This window comes from Cnephaeus nilssonii (genome assembly GCF_951640355.1).
Source record: "Cnephaeus nilssonii genome assembly, chromosome: 17".
Lineage (NCBI taxonomy): Eukaryota > Metazoa > Chordata > Mammalia > Chiroptera > Vespertilionidae > Cnephaeus > Cnephaeus nilssonii.
Window position 1 is genome coordinate 8,883,871 of NC_137088.1, and position 22,079 is coordinate 8,905,949.

Sequence of the window (22,079 nt, forward strand, 5' to 3'; positions counted from 1 at the left end):
CTAAATGTGCTCATGTTAAACCTGAGGTTGACCCTGTGTGTTAGGTATTGTTGTTCCCATTTTTCAGTTAGACCTGCAACTGGGAGGTTACTCGCACCCCAGGACTAGTAGGTAGTAGGGCTGAATTTGAAGCCCTCAAGTGTCTGGATTTAGTCTAAGGTGCTTTCCCCATATCTCTACTGCCTCTCACTGGGATGGCAACTAATTTGGGCTGTTTTGTTCTTATTTATCTGACTTATTCAACTGCCACTTTATTTATTCCTTGCATTGACACAGAGCTCTGTTTAAAAATATATATATATATATATATATATATATATATATATATATATATGAGAGGCCCGGTACATGAATTTGTGCATGGGTCCGGCCAGCCTAGCCAGGGGGAGGGGACATGGGCGGTTGGCCGGCCTGCCTGCTGGTCGAATTCCTGGTCGAGGGGACAGTTTGCATGTTAGCCTTTTATTATATAGGATATACACTGAGTGGCCAGGTTATTATGCGTTCAGAGATCATAATAATCTGGCCACTTGGTGTGTGTGTGTGTGTGTATTAATTTTAATTTAATTTAATTTATTTTTGGTTAATCTACAGTAGAACTAATCCAACAGCCAAGTAGATTGTGGAAAACAGAAGTCTTGAATCAAGTTTCCTATCCTTAAGACTTTTCAGGTTTAGATGGAAAGATGACACTAACAAAGGAAACAATTATAAGAAGTCTTAGGAAGGTGTTTTTTTTAGGCATCTTGTTTTTTCCTTTGTGACTCTCAGTAAAGACACTCATGCCTGGGAGCCATTGGCTTTCAACATCTGATCCTTTTCGGTTGCAATACAGTTGAGAAAGCTAAATGTAAAAGAGTAGAGTAGACTTCTGTGAATTGTAGCAAGGTTGTCCCAGAGAATGAGTAAGTATCTGTTGAATTCCGAGGAAAGCTGTCACAGAATTGCTCAGTTGCAGAGTAGACTATAAAATAGGTGGTTTGCAGTGGTATGCTGTAGTTGGCTCATACTGGCAGCCATTGCTAAGTTCTCAGGAATTTTGACACACATTGGCAGCTCCAAATCAGCTATGGTGGTAGTATTTACACCGTGGGAGTCTTCAGATGCTAGAAATAAGGTTTTTTCCCCCTCTCTTTCCCCTCCAGGGGATTTACCAGTCTCCTACAGGATTTGCATTAGACTTTGAGTATAGTTCTTGCAGATAGGAGAGTGGATTTCTATCTTTTAAAAGACGGTTAAAATCAGTGACTCCTCTTTGTTGCCATCTTCCACACCTTTGCCATCTGATTTCTTAAAAATCATAGAACTCTTCAATGTTCACATCCCAGTTGGCTTTTATTTTTCTCTGTACTTATATTTCCTGGGTCTTTTTCAGTGTTTGACACTCTAAAGATGGCTATCCCTTTTTGAAATTTTTAACAGACATTCTAGCTCTTAGGACATTTTGCTTCTTATCTTACTTCAGACCAATGTCACTTTTGTTAGGTTCTCTTCTTTTTCCCATTCTTTAAACCTAGTCATTCTCTAAGATTCTGTCTTCATCTTCATTTTCTGTCTTGTTTACTCACACTCCTTGATATATATCCTCGTCTGTGGAGAAAATTGAAATCTCATCCTTATTATGGAGTCCTCTTCAATAGTCTAGTACATGTCTAATTGTGTGCCAAATTTTGCACCTGTTTCCTCAAATGTAATACGTCCAAATCAGGATCTTATTTGCACCTTTCTTTCCCTGAACTAAACAATACAAAATGCTCAGTTCTCCCCTTTGACTTCACTAATTTTATTAGGACACTTTTATTAGGGTTCTTCGGGTCATCCAGATTCAGAACTATGGCCTGATCTTTTAACTCGCCTCTCCCTTCTTCATTGCTCTGAATACCAAGTCTGTTACCAAATCCAGTAGGTTCTAAGCACAACATCACCTCTCCATTCCCACTGTCACCTGGAGCCACCTGCACCCTCCTTACTCCCTTTTCTGGATTATTGCAGGATTACTCTGTTCCTACGCTCTCAACATAGGTTATTTCATTACTTTTAGATCCCCAAGAAACACAGTCTTGTTTGTAGCGCAGGTACATACAGTGGCTTTATTACATATCCTCAGCCTGACTTCAGAGCCCTTTGCTGGCAGTGTGGCTCCTGTCTGTCTTTGGAGTCATATTTCCTCTCTGGCCTGGGCTCTGCCAAGCTGTGTCTTTCATGGTTTCCTAAACATGTTCCTTGCTCCATTTCCCCATGGCTTAGTTCACACTACTGTTCCTGACCCCAAACAGATTGTGATCTCCCTTCTTTGAAGGTCCTTGTTATTTTCCTAAACTTTTCTTTATGGCACTTACACCATCTTTTGTAGTATAGTTATTTGTATGTAACTATACCAGGGGTCCTCAAACTTTTTAAACAGGGGGCCAGTTCACTGTCCCTCAGACCGTTGGAGGGCCGGACTATAGTTTAAAAAAAACTATGAACAAATTCCTATGCACACTGCACATATCTTATTTTGAAGTGAAAAAACAAAACGGCAAAAACACCCGCATGTGGCCCGCGGGCCGTAGTTTGAGGACGCCTGAACTATACTATATACTTACCTGGCAGGAGAGATACAGTGATCATGTAGTATAGTTATTTGTATATTTTTTTGTCAGCCCATAGAGTACAAAGCCTTTGCTTTACTCAGATGTCTGGTAGGGGCCTTATAAATAGTAAAGTTCAATAAATTTTTATTGAATTAAATACATTTATGCTGACACAGACATTAAGATAAAAAACCTAATAGTTGATTATATATTTTGCAGCTGTGGGACTTAAATTTTTTCATCCTAAGGTATTCGAAGGACATCAAAAGATATATTCTTAAAAATTCAGAGTTTGAATTTGAGTAGGACAACAATTAGGATTATGAACTTAGATTATTTTGGAGAGATTGGGAATATGATTCTATGTCTTGACCTTGGATGAGCCAACCCAGGCTTCACTGTTTTTCCTGTTCTCCAAAATGCCGATCACAGACCAGCAAATACAGATTTCAGTCCTGTGACAAAGTTAATAAAAAATTCAGGAATGGTCCATTTAAGGAAAACAACACTGGATAATACATTTCAGAATTGTATGCATCTCTGAATGAGTCCTTAAAGATTTGACTTATATTATTTACTAGAGGCCCGATGCACGAAATTCATGCAAGGGCCTCTGCTGCGGCCCCCGCCCCCGCCCCCACCCCCGCCCCCTGAGGCTTTGTCCAGAAGGAATAGGAACGACGTCCAGAAGGACATCCAGTCTAATGAGCATATTACCCTTTTATTATTATAAAAGATAATAGTTCAGAAACATTATATTGTTAGGTTTTTAGTCTAGCCTCCTGGTTCTATAATTGCCCACCCCTGATTAAGAATTATAAAAAATTGTGTGGAAAGATGATTTTATTAAAATTATTCAAGTTGAGGCCTGGGATTTTTAATTTTCTTGATCTAGTGCAGGGGTGGGGAACCTCTTTTTGCCAAAGGCCATTTGGATATTTATAACATTCATAGGCCTTACAAAATTATCAACTTAAAAATTAGCCTGCTATATTTGGTCAAACAATTAACTCACGCCTAATGCCTTGGCAGGGCCAAGATCAAATGATTTTGTGGGCCTTATACAGCCAGCTGGCCAGATGTTCCCCATCCCAGATCTAGCGAATGAACTTATTTTATTTTTTAAAATGTATTTTTTATTGATTTTAGAGAGGAAGGGAAAGGGAGAGAGAGAAACATCAGTTATGAGAGAATCATTGATTGGCTGCCTCCTACACGGCCCCCACTGGAGGAGATATAGCCCGCAACTCGGGCATGTGCCCTGATGGGAAAAGAACCATGGCCTCCTGGTTCATAGGTCCACACCCAACCACTGAGCCATGCAGGTTGGGCTAGTGCAACTGGTCGGCAAACTGCGGCTCGTGAGCCACATGCGGCTCTGTTGACTAATGAGTTTGCCGACCACTGCGTAAGGCATTACCCTTACCCAGAAGTTTTGACTTCAGGTTAAAGACATTAGTACATTATTAAAATGTTTTTTAAGTGTTTTTCCCTAAGGCAGTGGTCGGCAAACTCATTAGTCAACAGAGCAGCAAACCCCGGCTCGTGAGCCGAAGTTTGCCGACCACTGGGCTAGTGGATGAACTTACTTCAGAACTAACATGCAGTGTCACTTGAATTTGTTAAGCAATTTAAATTATAGTACAAATCGAAATTGCACATGTAGCTTTCTTTAAGTATGTTTGATGCTGTGTCTGACTCCAGAATGCTTTGCTTACTGTGTGAGAGAAGGTAGGAAACAATTGGGGGGAAATACCAGCACAGGGCTGTGTCTAAAACACTGATTCTCCAACTCTGGGTCTTCTAAATAAAAATTACAGGTTAGAAATGAAAAAAAAGAAAAAAAAGTTAAAAGAATGTTAATGTGTTACAATATATGAGAGGGCCTGTGTTGTCATTGATCTAAAGGTTAGTGATAAGTCATTTAAGTATTATTTACTTTTTAAAACTGGCATGTTAATCCCTTAAATTATGGGCATATGAGACACTTTTTCTTTCTCTCTCTCTCTCTCTTTTCCAAGAATGGAATTTAGAAAGTCATTTCTCAGGAAAGAAGGCTTTTATTTGTCCAAGTGTTATAATGTCCAATTTGGAAGTTTTCAATCATTTATTGGTTGAGGAATTACTTCAGAGGAATATGTATATATGCACCTCTAATTGGAATATTTATAACAAAAATCAAAGCTTCATAGTTGCTCTAAATGAGATAGAATACTGTGCTTACAATAGCCTATAGAGAGCAATAATAAACCTAAAATTTTTCTCTTAACAGTACTAGCATAGGGATAGAAGCCATTTATAAAATTGTAATGTAATGAAATCCTTTTTACTTATAACCTAATTAGAAATGTTATTTAAGTGGCCAAGAGTGTGTGGAAATTGGCCAGATTTTTGTACATTTTCTTCAGAATACTTTGAAACCTCTTTCACTGTTTCACAATATTTATGGATTGTGCAATTCAGGTTTAGTAATACTATAGATAGTCCAGTGACTTAGAGAACACAACAGGGATTACCAAGAAACTTAAATGTTGATTGGATAGGACATAAGTACAACATTAATGATATGTTATTTATTTATTTGTTTATAATATATATTTTTATTAATTTCAGAGAGGAAGGGAGAGGGAAAGAGAGAAAGAGAGAAACATCAGTGATAAGAGAGAAGCATTGATCGGCTGCCCCTGCACACCTCACACTGGGGATCGAACCTATAACCCGGGCATGTGCCCTGACCAGGAATCAAACCATGACCTCCTGGTTCATAGGTCAGTGCTCAACCGCTGAGCCACGCTGGCCATGAGCCATCTGTGTCTTTGGGAAAATGTCTATTCAAATCTTTTGCCCATTTTGATTGAGTTTTTTGTTGTTATTGAGTTGTATCAGTTTTTTATATATTTTAGATATTAACCCCTTATCAGATATATGGTCTACAAATGTCCTCCCTGTGAATGGCTTTTCTTTATATTATGATTGACACTTGGGTCACTTCTGAAATTAGAGCCTCGGTAATAGATGATGGTGTTTCTTGCTTATCTGCTTAAATAAAATCTGGAAGTTAAATTTTGCTTTTCTGTTTATTTTCCAAAGCTATGAAGATACTAATATGCAATGTCACTTGAATTTGTTAAGCAATTTAAATTACAATATAAATCTAAATTGCACATAAAGAGACATCTTGGTATGTTGTTCACTCTTTTATAGGTGAGCCATATGAGTTTAATTTTTACTTTTGATTTTTCAACCTCAGAAGAATGTTTGGATATCTGACAAGCTTCAGTCTTGTTCTAGCTTAGTTGTAGTCCTCCTAGACTAGAAATGCAGAATAACACTGAATGACATAGAAGATCGTGTGGCAGGGGCAGAGAGTCCCTTTGAGGATGAGATTAATTTACCCCACAAACAGGGGATGAGGATGGATGGGTGTTTTAGAGCAATAGAGGTAGCAAGCTAAGGTGTGGGAACTTGTGAACAAAAATTGATCAGCTGAAGGATGGAAAATATAGACCCCCTGCTTTTCACCCCAGGGGGTCTCTACCCTGTAGAGATGTATAAAACCCCACTTTAAAAAATTATCTGCTTTGATGAAAAGGTTGTTAGGAAAACAAGAGGACTGTTAGTGGCTCACTCTTGTGGTTGAAAAAATTTTAATGTAATTTTTAATGTAATGTGCTAGGCTTGCAAATGTAAAAATATTACTTTGCCTCTTGGATAAGACATCCTGTCCTTTGAAAGTTGGTTTTATGATGAGAGGTAGACATAATTCCTGTATTACAGGCTGGAATATGACATTTTAAACTCTAGTGCCTTGTACATTGTAGGTATTCAAAGAATGTAATTCTTTTTTTAAGATTGAAACAAAGATTGCATTTGTGTGCCTCCCGTCCCCCAGCATGTCTATGATGTCAGTTGGAATAATAGTAGATTATAGTTCATTTCACTTTAATTTTCTTGTTTTGTATTGACCTTTGATTTTCTCTGACAAAGAACTGTGTAAGATTTGAGGGATATTTTTAAAAAATTGATTAGACTGAGTTGTAACTAACTTCTTAGTACTAGCTCATATTTTTGTGACCACACATGGAACTTAGTGACTATTCCTGGACAAGATCAAAAGAGCTTCAGCTTAGTAATGGCTTTAAAATTTTTAAGCTCTAAAGATCATGAGATTCTTTTAACTGATTAACTGCTTTTATCCAACAGTTGAAAAATTGTTGAATAAATTGACAAGTTCATTGCTGATTTGTAAATAGGTTTATATGTTTACAAGTAGGCTAATATTAATGTTTTACATTAGTTCATACTTTGATAATAAGTATATGGAACATTTGTGGGAGATGCCTAGAGGTCTTATGCTGTTAATACAGAAGGTTTAGGTTTAACGCTAACAGCAGAAACCATTGGAGTAGAGCCTCATTATAATACAGGCTATAATGTATCTTCTCTGCAGGCCTAAGGAATATGACTTTATCCTACAGGTAATGAGAACTCAAATAGTATAAAGAAGGTAGTCACCTGAATGAAAAAGGGGCTTTGAACTCAAATCTCTACTTGTGTCATTTAACTTACTAGCTGTATACTCTTGGACCTGCCTGGTATTTAACATTACTGAACCTCAGTTTTTACATCTATGAAATAGAGTTAACTTGGAATGAGAGTAACCTGGATTGTAAGTGACTTAATCATTCAGCAAACAGTTACTGAGTACCTGTTATACATAATGCCCAAAGGAATTCTACAGAGAAGGGAAATGTAGAAGGATGAGCCTACAACGCTGAGAAAAAGCTGGATGCTTTTCCCAGGGATTGGCCCATGTACAATCTGACTAGGGTGAACTGGGTAAGGACTTTGTGCTCACAATTGTATTTTCAATTTATATTCCTATATCTGGCATATTAATATACATTGATGATATGAATGAAAAAAGTTATTGCTTGATCTGAAATGAACTGGTTGCAATGAATTACAAGAGGATCACTTGAGTAATAGAATTTTCTGGGATGATAATGAAGGTCTCTATCTTGACCCAAAATTCAACCCATGAACACTTAATATTTAAGCAATCTATATATATATATAAAAGCCAAGCGACCGGAACGACCCATCCAAAACTTAGCACATTTCTCTACTCACACCTATTCTTATTCATGTGTTCTGTGACGTCATTAGTGGCATCTAAGACAAATCTAGGAAGCCTCTATTATACCTTTATATACAACCAGTTATCAAATCCAGCCATTTTACTTTTTTTGGTATAAAATTTTATTATAATGAACTAGAGACCTGGTGCACAAATTCATGTATGGGAGGGCACCGGCCTGCCCAGATTGGGGCCGATTAGGGCTGATCAGGGCCGGCAGTGGGGAGGGACCGCGGGAGGTTGGCTGGTCGGCCCACCTCCATCAGGCTGGTTGCCTGGCCGCAATGCACATCATAGTGACAGGTCGTTACGGTCGCTTGGCTTTTATATATATAGATTGCTTAAATATTAAGTGTTCATGGGTTGAATTTTGGGTCAAGATAGAGACCTTCATTATCATCCCAGAAAATTCTTTTATTACTTAAGAGATCCTCTTGTAATTCATTGCAACCAGTTCATTTCAGATCAAGCAATAACTTTTTTCATTCATATCATCAATGCATATTAATATGCCAGATATAGGAATATAAATTGAGAATACAATTGTGAGCACAAAGTCCTTACCAATTCACCCTAGTCAGATTGTACATGGGCCAATCCCTGGGAAAAGTACAGAAGAGAGGATTACAGATAAATGGAGCCAGAGCCATCAGATTTAGTCAATCCCTCTTCTTCTGGACTTAAAGCTATGGACTTATAATTTTCATTATCATTTGAGCTGGGTTTTCTGGAATTTGCCACCATAGGCCACCTATAGGTTTATTCCACTTCCCCTGCCCCTGCATAAAAAGGAGGAAATACAAACAGGAAATGGCTTTAATGTTCTACTTTTAGCCATGAGATTTGAAGGCTTATTATAAAAGCAATCTCATTTTAATAAGATTTCTCTCAATCCTCATAGCAGTTATATTTTATACCCTCTCATAGTCTGACTTGCTTGCACTTCCACCCAGGTAAGAGGCTATCTTGCAGTGGGGAGGGGAATGCCTTTTTTTGTCTCTCCCCCTCCCCCCAATTTTTATTTATTGATTTTGAGAGAGAGAGAGCTGGGGGGAAGGGAGAGAGAGAAACACGATTTGTTGTTTCACTTATGTATGCATTTATTGTTTGATTCTTGTATGTGCCCTGACCTGGATTGAACTCGAAACTTTGGTGTATCAGGACGATGCTCTTAATCAACTGAGCTACCGGGCCAGGGTTTGTCTTTTCTTGGTCTGCCCATTTTTAACCTCTGATTATTTAGAATCTGACTATCCACAGAGATAACATAGGTAAACTTTGATATTTACTTGTAGGGTCACAAGCTGGAGTTAAATGTCTGTAATCCAGTATTTTACCACAATGCTTTGTACCCATCAGGTGAATTTTGTCATATGTAGATAGCTTCACCCTCAGTAAGTTTTCTGTTCTGCTTTTCTTCTCTGTGTATAATAGTTGGGAGTTGAGAAGAGCATTACCTCACCTCTTTGTGTTTTGTTTTGATGCTCTAGGTCAGGATGGCTAACTGGTTGGCTTCCCACATGGTGTCCTACGTCTACATCACAACTTAAAGAAGCTGAAGAGAAAATTTTAAAATGTAAGGCTTTCTTCTAATACATTAACAGTTGTTTTCTAAAATAGGTTCAGTATTCACATTGTCCTGAAACTTAAGATTTTGTGGTGTGTTAGTTGTTTGCAGAACTTCTTTTTTCTTTTTCATGTCATGAGCAAGTACCTAAATGTGGGGGGGACAGGGGCTCCCAAACTTTTTGGTCTTGGGTGTCTGTTATATTCTTAAATTAGTAAGGACCCTAAGGAGCTTTGTTTATAGGTAATAGGTATCATTTATGATATTAGAAATTAAGACTGAGTAATTTAAAATATGTTAATTTATTAATTTATTTTAAAATAATAGTAATAAACCTATACAGGTTAGAAGAAGTAACATTTTCTAAAAATAACTACTTTTCAAATAGAAATGTAGTAAGAAGTGTAGCGTTGTTTACATGCTTGCAAATCTCTTTACTGTCTGACTTAATATAAGGCATCTGGATTCTCATATTTGCTTCTGCATTTAGACTGTTGGTAGTCACATCTTTTGTGATCTCTGGAAAACTCCACTATGTACCCTCAAAGAATAAGAGTGAAAAGGCAAATATAAAATACTAGAGGCCTGGTGCATAAATTCATTCACGGGTGGGGTCCGGCCGGCCTGCCCCGATAGGGACCAATGGGGCCAGGCCAGCTGGGGATAGGGGCCGTGGGCGGTTGGCCAGCCGGCCCTGCCCCCTGGTCGAACTCCGGTCGAGGGGACAATTTGCATATTACCCTTTTATTATATAGGATTATTATTATTACGAAAATAGATTTGACCTCATAGATCTCCTAAAAGAGTCTTAGGGGTTCCCCAGAGGTCCCTAGACTATGCTTTGAGAATGGGCTGTAGCCAGTACAGGGCACATGTCTTGTAGAATGGAACAAGGTCTGGACCAGAACAAGGTAACCTGGTCTAGGCCTAGATCAGCAATCAGGTGATTATAAGATCTTGGGCAAGTCACTTTTCTCAGCTTCTTGATGTTTACCTATAAAACAAGGGGGTAGGAGGATCCTTAAAATTCCTTTCAGTTCTAGTATTCTGGGACTCTTTAATTCTACATTTATAATGGTGTGGAAACCTTTTTGTTTGTTTCTTTCTTATGGACACTGTAATTCTCCCAGACTTGTACTGTCTAGGTGTTCCCAGGTATCTGTGGGTATACTTTTAAGCAATAGTGTTTATGGTATACCAGTAGTTCTATTCTGCTGATACAATTTAGAGGCATGGATTAAGCGATGCAGTTCACATATATGATTGTTTTGTATGTATGTGCAGGTATTTGTTGTGTATGTCATGTATGTTTTTCATCCACTCTACCACAAATGAATTTTCTTGTTTGTGCATTTGAATGATTCAGGAGTTTGGGTAATCTTTTTCTCTATAAAGCTGGGAAAGATGTCATTGTGGTTTACTAAAAAAATTCTTACAAACTGCTGAGCTCACATGTGGCGGGGCGTGGCTTCCCCTGTGCCTCCAGGTTACCTAGGTCCTCATCAACTCTGTGGAGTTCAACCTTGACTGTGTTCATGGCACGTATTATATCCAAGGTGGAGTGTGGTTGGCACTTCAAGGTGGCTGATACCTTGCATCTGGTTGCGGTGCCTAAAAGGCCAACTCATGGGTCTGAGCGTGATGAGAAATTTCTGAGGAAGATGTACCAGGTGCTGCTGAAGGTGGATGTGTTGGAGGGCAACCTGCAGTGCCCAGAGTCTGCACATATGTTCCCATCGGCTTGGGATTCCCCAACATGCTGCTGACTGATGAGGAAAGCGAGACTTAACCATGCCAGGCATCAGTTTTCATTCTGTAACTGTGTGTATCTTTGTTCATGTTTGTCCTGTTTGCTAATTATACACCTAACCCTTGACCCAGTGACACACTAAACACAGTGAGTGTCCTTGAGCTTGGTATTGTTTTTTTCCTCATTAAAGGTTCAAAAACAAACAGAAATTCTTGTCAGGAGATAAGGGTACTAGATGCCCACCTCATGCATTTAACAAACATACTGATTTCCTACTGCTAAGTTCTAGGGATGCAAATAGGAGTGAGAATTAGCCCCTGGTCCAATATCAGACATGAAAGCAAGTGACTAATGCAGGGGGGTGAACTTGGCTCTCCATTGGTTGTCCACTGCAAGTGAATATCAAATAAATAAGAGGACATCTAAAGTGTATAGCCATTCAGTTGATAATTTAATGTAAATGAATTTCAGATTAGTTTCATCTTTAGTCTTTTTGGGAGATATTTAAAGTATTTAGTCTCACAGCATTGAAGGCAAGTAAGAATTTTTATCTACAAAATGATGATGATTTGCACTTTCCAGAGAGAATTTTGGACTTGAACTCAACACTATTATCACTTATGCTGAGGAGTTCCTACCATAACATTTCACTTTTTTTCCTCTAAACTCTGAAATGACTTAAGATTTCAGTTATGTGTTTAAATACAGATACTGTTAATCCTTCCCTAAATTTATTATTTACTTTTTAGGGAAAAAGGTTTCTTTTGAGTCTGCAATTTAGTCTTCAATGCTTAATCTTCAAGTGTTAGAAAATTCAAGGTGGCATTCTTTTGTTTTGTTTGCAAGGATAGAGACCTCCAAATAATGGATTCAGTGAATATTGAGTTCCTCTCCATTTCTAGGGGTAAAGTACTCTCATTTGATGGATGTGGAAAGAAGTCCGAAGAACTACATGACTTGCCAAAAGACCTTGACCATAGGAACTTGAGACTTGTCTGAGATGGATTGTCCTTCTTAGATGTAAAATATGATAGTTCAGAATTACTTGCTTCAGTGAAATGTATACTTTTTTTTTAGGAATGATATAATAAAGGCTAAGATCATATGAATGGCAACCAGTTGATTTGTAGATTATTAATTTCTGATTGCTCTGAGAATACTTCCCTTCTCAGAGCTAGTGAAGTTAAGCAGAATTTTTCTTTTATGTTTTTATTAGGTGTCCCCTGTATATATAAAAAAGAAGCTGTTCGTATATCTAATGGAAATAAAATATGGACACTGAAGTTCTCTTACGATGTTTCAAATAAGACTCCACTTGTCCTTCTCCATGGTTTTGGAGGAGGTCTTGGACTCTGGGCACTGAACTATGAAGATCTTTGCACCGATAGACCCGTCTATGCTTTTGACCTGTTGGGCTTTGGACGAAGTAGTAGACCCATGTTTGACAATGATGCGGAAGAAGTGGAGAATCAGTTTGTGGAATCCATTGAAGAGTGGAGATGTGCCCTAGGACTGGACAAAATGATCTTGCTTGGACACAACCTGGGTGGGTTCTTGGCTGCTGCTTACTCACTGAAGTACCCAAAAAGGTAAGTGATGGTGACACAAGAGAAGCACCTGTGCTAGTCTCTAGTTTCTATCTTTGGTGGTTTGTATCTGAGCCTTACAAGACAGATTCTCTTAAAGGACCCTAAACACGTCACAACTAATGGCCAATTTAGTAGCTGAAATAATGATGTCAGATTTTCCTATTTCACATGCTACACATTTATAGAAGCTTAAGAAGGGACTTTCTATTTGTTAAACTTAGAATATATACAATTGAAGCCACAAATAAAAGTTGTTGTGATATTGCTTACTATTATTATCATTAGACTTATGGATCCAGCAGGTTTTTCCAGGTTGTAATAAGCTGTACTAGGAAACCAGAAGGTTAGAAATTAGAAGAACTAGTGCTATGTTTTGGCTTAGAGCAAAATCACTTAACCTCTAAGCTTTAGTTTCCTCTAAACTACAGGAAATATACCTGCATAGTGTATTTTACAGGGTTTTTTAATTATACTGTGCCCTAACATTTATTGTTATAGAATTATTTTTCTAGTCATTTAATAAGTTTTGCCTCAGAATCTTTGTAGCATCTCCTCCTTTCTCTACCTGATTTTCTTGTTATTTCCTATTATTTATGTTACTTCTCTGAGGGGAGATCATGTTAGAGTGCTAAAAAAATGGAAGAAAAGCTCATTTTTGTTTTGTTTATCTTTTGGAAAGAAACAAATAATAATCAGCATTTTTGGTTGCCAATGTATTTTTTTTCATTGGACTAATTTTTAAATCCAAAATTGCAACCAACTGTGACATTGAGGGCTGTGAATGAGACATTGGATGATGGTCATTTTCAGAGTGCCTTTATGCACCCATGAGGCTGCCCATTGCATAACTCCATGTACATGTGGAGCAGCAGCCCTGTGTACCGGAGGTTTTCTTCCTCTGGGACAGCCAACTTTTCTCTACAGATTCTTTATTTAAACTTCAACATTTACACTTGACTTTTGTGGAGAGTTTATAGTCCTGTGTGTGCTAGACAGTGATAGTTTTTTCAACTGGCAGATCAGTTCTTTTAAAAAAATCAAATTTCCTTCACCTGGTTGGCTGTTTGGGATTACTGCCTTTAATTGGGTCCTACTCTTAGTGACACATGTTTGTCACTGAGAGAAGGAAGTGGATACTTTTCTGGTATAAGACAACAGGGTATTTGTGGAAATTGACTTCCTTTGTTTCGTAACAGATGTTTATGAGGTCTCTCTTGTGGTATTTATTCCCTTGGAGAGGTGACATGGGCCAGACTCTGGTTATGAAACCCCTGAGTCTTAGAATCCTGGCTCTTCGTGGCTATCTGCTAGTTAAGTTAGGGAGATTTTCACTTGCGGTTGTGAAATGTTTAAAGAAATAAGGGGTTTCAGAAGGGAATGATCACTTTTAAATTACCTATAAAAGAGGATAGCAACATACTTTGAATGACATGGTTGACAGAATAGGTATCTAAAACAAAGCCAGTGATTCCAGCCTTGGACTGACTACATTTATAGAAATTGATCTTTGAGTGTTTGTGCCTAATACTTAGAAATAAAACTAAAGTACTAAATCTAAAGTGTCAGGACCAAGAACCACCAAATATTAGCAATAGATGAATATGAGAAAGCTTGAAATAATTAGCATTTTTAAATTGGCTGATTGCTAACAAATATTGAGTAGAACTCTATAGAATGTGTTGAATAGTCAATCCTGAATTCTTAACTGCATAACTTAAATTATTCAATATAGGTTAATTTCAAAATAATGAGATTCTCTGGATTTTCAAATATCCCGAATCATTAATGAAGTTCAGTTAAAACTCTGTGCTTGGCACATAGTGGGTGCCCAGTTTTAAATGAATGAAACAAGGAGGCTACTAGACTGATGTGGCTCGAATGCCATGGCCTGTGTAAGCAAACCAGAATCTAAGCCTGTAAATGTCTCAAGGTTATGAAATCAAAAACTAAGGACAACGAATCACAAACAACCAGTCTTTCCTCTTGCTCAGTGGAGCATTCCTAACTACTACTGGTTGGCACTGCCTGATTCATATCGGTTTTTGCTCAAATAAACTCTTAAAATTTTTAATATGCTTCATTTTACCTTTTACCAGTATCAACTAAGCAAGTATGAAACTATCTACTCTAGATGTGTCTTATCCAACTTTCAGGTATTTCTTATAAACTAAGGAAAAGGACACTAAGAAACTAACAGAAAGTGTTTACAAGTTACAACAGAGTAGGTTACAACTGGTCTTTACTTCTTCAGGAAAAGGTTTTCAGATCATCTGACCTTTTGACCTTGCCTGGCTCTGTCTTCGGACTCTACAGAGGTGGGCTGAACATTTCTTCTCAGCCTTTCTTGAGAAGAAAGGTGGTTCTACTTGATCTGAAGTTGGAGGTATTTAGTTTGTTGTGCTCTGGACCTGTCCCATTCTCCCCAAGTGGCTTGGAGGCTATGGGAAATACCTGGGCCTAACTCCATCTGAGAATTGCTCATTTGTGCACTCACTAGAGTTCTTCCTGGTCCTTTTTTTTTTGTTTTTCCTTTCCTTGTTGCATAAGTAGGTCCTGCAGACTCCCTTGTGCATTTTAGTTCTTGCTCTGAATATTCTCCTTGTTATAATATATCTGGTTGGTGACAGAACTTAAAATTCATGCAAGTCAGGTTTTATACCTTTGGTAGCACTTATACTCAGCTGTCCCAAGGGGTTAGAGCTTGTGTGTTGTCCACCACTTTGCCCTTTATACTGCAATCACCTCACCATCTTCCAACTCAGGACCTACTCTAATGACTAACCTGGAGAAGAGTGCCTCTTTATGTTTTAAAACTGATGGGCTATTGTCCTCTTGTTCCTGCTCTGCTGGTTCTTTGTTTTTCATGTAGTTCAAATCAGTCTCTGATTCTTGACAAAGGTGTCTGATAGGATGACTCACATGTGGTATCTGGGTGGACCCATTCCTTAATCCTAGATGTGAACTAACAATCCCATCATGCTATCAGCTGCAGAATATGAGAGGCTAGGGTCTGGATTACTATACTAATTTAGTTATACTACATTAAAACCAAATAACTACTATCAAATGAGATGATCTTTTTATTAGAAAAGGAGGCGAGAAGATAGCCAGGAACTTGGGCTACTGCAGGGTTATAATAACCTGTGATACAAAACCTGTGGTTAGGCTTTCCTGGAGGATGAAAGTTAAATTACTCACTGTCCATGTGGTTCTTGCCACTGTCTTCCCAGCTCCCTGGAATGAATTCTTCTCCAGAAGTCTTCCTATTTTTGCTACTGTAACTAACATTTATATTTATTATGTGATAACTTTGCACAGTCTATCTCATTTTAAAGCCTTACAATAAAAAACAAGGAACAGTTATTTTTAGAACCCTCAGTATGAGTTATATGTGTATGTGTGTGTGTGAAACAAAGTTTTGTGCAATGATACACTTATATATTTTTCTATTCCACATTATATAATTTTATTAAAAAACAATCAGACCAGACTGGCTCTGACTCTCTAAATGGATTTTACTACCCACTAGTGAGTAACGACCTGCAAGATTAATATGAGAACTTATTGTGATGTTCTCATGTCATCTGGGAAACCAGGAAATCCAGACTGGATAGCTCCTCTGCTTGTTACTTGATTATATTTTACAAAATTTATAATCCTTATAGACAAGGACTGAAAGGAAATGTGGACAACAATACTCCAAATGTTTACTGATCATCTATTATGTGCTAAGCACTATGCTAGGCTGATGACACAGAATCAGTTATTAGAGCAATTTATTCTCATTGAAAAAAGGGGGGACATGTACTCTAGTATGTACACTTTGCATAATTTGTTAAGCTGGCATTCTTACCTGGAGATGATATTTTGCAGATCCGTAGTAAACAGGCAAGCCAAAATTAAGGCAAAACCAAAACAATCACTTAACTTGACTTTCCCTCCCTTGAATTTTCCTTTGTTGTCCTCCTTCTTGGGTTAGCAGGTCTGTGAGAGTCTAGAGCAGACTGCGCAAGATCCTACAACAGATTTTAACAAAAGTTTAGTAATCTTTTAGGGTAGAGTAATTTTTTTCTTTAAGAGGTAAGTCAATAGTGAATAATACCATTTTTTCTTTTTTCTTTCTTTTTTTTTGTTAATCCTTACCTGAGGTTATTTTCTCCATTGATTTTTAGAGGGAGTGAAAGGGAGGGGAAGAGACAGAGCGAGAGAAACATCGATTGGTTGCCTCTTGGGGATCAAGCCTGCAACCAAGGTATGTGCCTTGAACTGGAATCGAACCTGTGACCCTTCAGTCTGAGGGCCAACACTCTAACCACTGAGAAAAACTGGCCAGGGCAATAATACTATGTTTTAACATTAATCTTTGCCACTTTCAAATAGGTGGCTAGTTCATAAATTCTACTCAGACCTCTGACCTTTCCCCCTTCCTCAGATCTCAATGTGTGCTGTAGGAGAGGAATTTAGGAGGAAGTCAAAATGTCAGAGATAGTCTCTGCCATTAAAACAAAACAAACTCATTCCCATCCCCCTTCTTTACACTATTATAAAATAACTAGAGGCCCAATGCACGACATTCGTGCACTCGGAGGGGGATCCCTCAGCCCAGCCTGCGCCCTTTCACAGTCCAGGAGTCCTTGGGGGATGTCTGACTGGGGAGCAGGCCTAAGCCGGCAGTCGAACATCCTTAGTGCTGCTGTGGAGGTGGGAGAGGCTCCCACCATTGCTGCTGCACTTGCCAGTCGTGAGCCCGGCTTCTGGCTGAGTGGTGCTCTCCCTATGGGAGCACACTGACCACCAGGGGGCAGGTTCTGCACTGAGCGTCTGCCCCCTGGTGGTCAGTACACATCATAGCGACTGGTCGTTCCCCCGTTCGGTTGATTTGCATATTAGCCTTTTATATAGGATAGTCTCATAGAACTTTTATGAGTGAAGGCACTCAAGGTCTATAGAAATCTCTTGCATCGCACATTTTCACGCAGATTCATAGTTACATTCTACAAATCTTGGTGTTATGAAATCTAGAGTATAGTATTAGGACCAGTCTAGAGTTGATAAAAGTGAAGGGCTTTGCCTTTACTAATATCTTTCTTTTTTGTGGCTTAGCTTGTCCTTAGGAGAGAGCCTTCTGCCCAATGGCTTGTTGGCATCTGTTAGTATCCTAAAGTCAGGAAATGTGCGTTTTAATCTTTATACTACGTTCACTAGCTTTTTGTCCTGGAGCAGGTCACACAGTGTATCTCAGCTTCCTTCTCAAATCTGTGAGACAGCAGATTGGGCTGACTTCTCCAAGGGCCCTTGGAGCTCTGGGTCTGTGTGCTGAAACTTTCTGTTGGAGAAAATGCAGTCAGAACAAAGGACTCATGTGTGCTGGCAAAAGAGAAAAACATTTAATATCAGGAATAATAGCCACCTTTACCCCGTGTACTGGTTTCTTTACTTTTCTGATTCATTTATGACTTAGGAGAGGGACTTTAGAATCATTGTCAATTCATCCCTGGGAGATTTTTGCTGGTATTTGTTGGCTGTTTTGTTTACAGTTGAATATCATCTGTGTCAGGAGGACCCTTATGCTCTGCTTAGATCTGCGTGATTTACTATATAATATAGTAATATTATATTACTATAATTACTATATCATATAGCCACTGGAAGGAAGTACTGCTGAGAGTTCTGGCTTTCTCTCATCAGGAAGCAGTTTCAAAAGATGGAAAAATAAAACTATTAGTGATATGAAACAATTTTATATGAGTTTGGACTGAAAATTTTCTATCTCTTTTGTCAGTAAGGAAGAAAAATAGGAAAGGATAGCATCTGAGGCAAGTTTAGCATGATGTCATGGGTACGGTAAGTGTGCTCCTGTTCACCGAAATAGCATCCAAAACTAGGAAGTACCTTTCAGCCCATTTTACTACATTATCCTTATGTTTGTGAAAAGTCAATTTAAAGTTATTTTGAGCCCACTTAAACTCCTAACTCCTCCTAAGCTATTTTATGAGTGTAATATTAATCTTCAGTCATTTCTGCAGTGTCCACCTTGAGAAAGATTGAACCACTGGATTTTTCTGAGTGGTCATCTGTCAGAGTGTAGCTTAAACAACAACAAATACAATTTCTCAAGAATAGTCACACAGTATCATATACTCTTAGATATCCTCTCAAATCCTATCAAATCTCAAAAGTTTATATATAACTAGTTTATATGGAACGAATCCGTGCGCCAGTAGCTCTCTGCAGGGCCTGGCCACTCTGCGCCCGCTGCCCAGAGGCCTATCCGCGGCCGGGCGCAGAACACTTGCCTCGTCGCCGGGGTGATGACACAAGCATTCCGCGGGGTGACGAAGCAAGCATTCTGCCAGGCCACTCACGCTGCCTGCTCTCAGTGGCACCCCCTCGGGACTGGGGGACTCCAGTGAGGCTGAGAGGACAGGGCGCCGCCATCTTGTGGCTATGGGCACCGCAGCTTTGTGGCGGAGTGACGGTTAATTTGCATATTGCCCTGTTATTAGATAGGATAAGAACATGATGGAACCTATTCAGCCCTTGGTCTTGTCTGTAATGTGAAGGTTGTTAAAGGTGGTTCTTTTGTCTTTACTTCATAAATTGTGTTAATTCTTGACACTAGGGTGAATTTGCCAAATGAATGTAAATCTGTTCTTTTCCCAACAGGGTAAATCATCTCATTTTAGTGGAGCCTTGGGGTTTCCCTGAGCGACCGGACCTTGCTGATCAAGACAGACCAATTCCAGTCTGGATCAGAGCCCTGGGAGCAGTATTGACTCCCTTTAACCCTTTAGCTGGCCTCAGGATTGCAGGACCCTTTGGTGAGTGTTTAGATCTGTACCCTAGGAAAGCAGAATGTTTATAGATGAGCGGTAAAGAAGTATTTATTGATCACCATTGTTAGTCAACATCTTAAAAACAAAGAGAAAAACTGAACCTTACTTCTTCTCCTCTAAGAAGTACCAGTCCATGCATAAAGATGAATGAAACCAGACCCTTCTCAATGAGGAGTCTTTGAGGGACTGGGCTGGGGGGAGTGCTCTGTGGACCTGTTGGGGGCATTAAAGAGCACGTGTCAGGCTGATGATATCCAGCTGCAGAGATCATGTCCAGCTGCAGAGATAATGTCCAGCTGCAGATTTTGAAGCCTGACTTGATCTGCCATGGAGATGACGGCAACACTCACAGAATCTTTTCTCATCCTATAATGTCAGAGGGTTAAGAAGATAAAGAAGTTCTTTTCTGCAAAGATTTTGGGAACTCTTGTTTTGTGTTTCCAGTCATATTTTGAGGTACCAGTGCTTAGTCTTTGATTTAGGTTCACTTGACTCTCAGCTCCTCTGTTTTAGTCTCAAAGCCAAGGGAGTTTCCTTCCTTTTTGTCACAGATGGTGGTGGTCTGGACCTCCTCTGAACTACCTAAGAGTCTGTGTAGTAAATGGTTTTGACTTGATCAGAGTCACACCAGTAGCAGTTATGGGAAAAATAAAGTATGAAAAGAAATTAGGAGACAATGGTAGAGGATGGATGCCTCCCATTTATTGCTTGCACATGAAGGTGGTAGTGGTGATGGAGAGTCATGTAGACCAGTGGTCGGCAAACTCATTAGTCAAAAGAGCGGCAAACCGCAGTTTGTGAGCCGCATGTGGCTCGCGAGCTGCAGTTTGCCGACCACTCATGTAGACTATTAACTACATCATACAAATTCTTGATGGAGCTGCATAATTCCTTCAGAAGTAGGAAGGAATGTCACTAAAGAACTAAGACCTTGCTAGAATAATAGGCAGTGATAGCAGAAAGGGAAACTGGTTAGTCCCTGGGCCCCAGAAATATGATGGCTCCTGCTCTTTATCTTCTTTCCTTTGGGGGCCTTGTCCCTGCTCTCCCCTCAGGGCCATCGGACCACTGTGGATGCCTGGAGTATTGCTAGTGACCCAAGCAGAATCCCTGAATTTATTTTTTCACATAAATATATATATCTTGGAAAAATATAAGTTAATTTTAGGTATGAGCTGCTCTGTTCATCTGCCATGTTTAATAGAATCTATTTTCCTACAAAAACAAATCTTAGAAAACAATCATATGTTTTTGAATTAAAGAGCATCTGTAGGTCACTATGGGACACTTTAATTCTTACTTTGAGCTCTTCTTAGGGAACTTGAGGAAAGCAGCTTCTAGGATATGTGTTTCTTTCCACCTAAAATACACATTTGAATACATATAAAATATACATTTGTAAGCATATAATGCTCATTGTATAAGCAAACACTGAAACTTTCTGTATTAACCTATAAGTCAATTATAATTTAAAACACTGATAATTTAAAACATTCATTTTTTATTAAATAGGTTTAAGTCTAGTACAGCGTTTAAGGCCTGATTTCAAACGGAAGTACTCTTCAATGTTTGAAGATGACACTGTGACAGAATACATCTACCACTGTAATGTCCAGACTCCAAGGTAAGGCTTTATCATTCTAATTGTACTATGTTCATAGTTTAGACTTTCCTTTTTTGAAAATATGCTAATAGTCTAGGAGATGTTATCAGTAGTTAAATGACTAATTCTTAAGTTACTCATCTGTTCTTGGAGCACTTTTTGTGTAAAACACTACTGGATTCTGATAGGAGTTTGAAAAGCAAGATCTGTTTTCTTCCCCTAAAATGCTTATGGATCACTTGAGGAAGTCTTGGTCTCAGGCATCTCTAAGAGATCATCAGAGTTGAGAGATAAGAAGACTTCATATAAAACCACATTCCCAAACTGAATAGGAATGTTCTCCCCAAAAAAGAGTGCTGGATTAAGCAATCTAAATCGTTTTCTGTATCATGGATCTTCTTAGGACCTTTTACTCTGCTAAGAGTAATCAATCTCCCAAGTTCAGGGGAGATGCTATGCAGCACTTTTTAGTTCATTTGATGATTGCACATCTCGTTACTAAGCAGCTCTTAATGTTTGCAGTGGGTGAGGAGTAAGTAAAGGGTGGGGGTAGAGGAAGAGAGATCCTGCATGTATTTTGACAGTAATTACAAGGATAGAGAGAGTGAGAGAGCATAGTAGCTAGAGGGAGCAAGAAGGCCAAACACAGGTGTTTCTTTAAAAAAAAAAAAGACTTAAAAAAATATGGATATTGTGTGCAAGGAACCAGGGGAGAAAACAGAGCCCAAAGAGGGTGGGGAGCTAGGAAGAGCCCGGAAGACAAGACCCTAGAGTTGGTAGGTTGAGGACCAAGAAGGGAGTGTGAAGGTGAGCGCTCCAGTTCTCCTGCTTCTGTGTGTACCAGCGTTCTTGGAGCTCGTCAAAATGTGATTCCTGAGCCCTGTTTCCGAGAGTCAGGCTTAGCCGTTCTGGGCTGCATCTTTAACAGATGCTCCTAATGTAGCTGGGCCATGGCCCACACTTTAAAACACAGAAGTGGTTCCTCATCCTAGCTAAGATGGAGACTTGAGTGTGAAAG

At 39.0% G+C, this 22,079-nt stretch overlaps 1 protein-coding gene across 1 annotated transcript in view; it reads left to right on the forward strand.

Moving 5' to 3' along the window:
* Positions 1–22,079, forward strand: part of ABHD5 (abhydrolase domain containing 5, lysophosphatidic acid acyltransferase) — a 28,110-nt gene that overhangs the window by 1,806 nt on the left and 4,225 nt on the right. The window contains exons 2-5 of the mRNA XM_079795080.1: positions 9,207–9,292; positions 12,250–12,622; positions 19,289–19,443; positions 20,971–21,082. Coding sequence (XP_079651206.1) covers positions 9,207–9,292; positions 12,250–12,622; positions 19,289–19,443; positions 20,971–21,082 — 726 coding nt within the window. The remainder of the gene's footprint in view (positions 1–9,206; positions 9,293–12,249; positions 12,623–19,288; positions 19,444–20,970; positions 21,083–22,079) is intronic.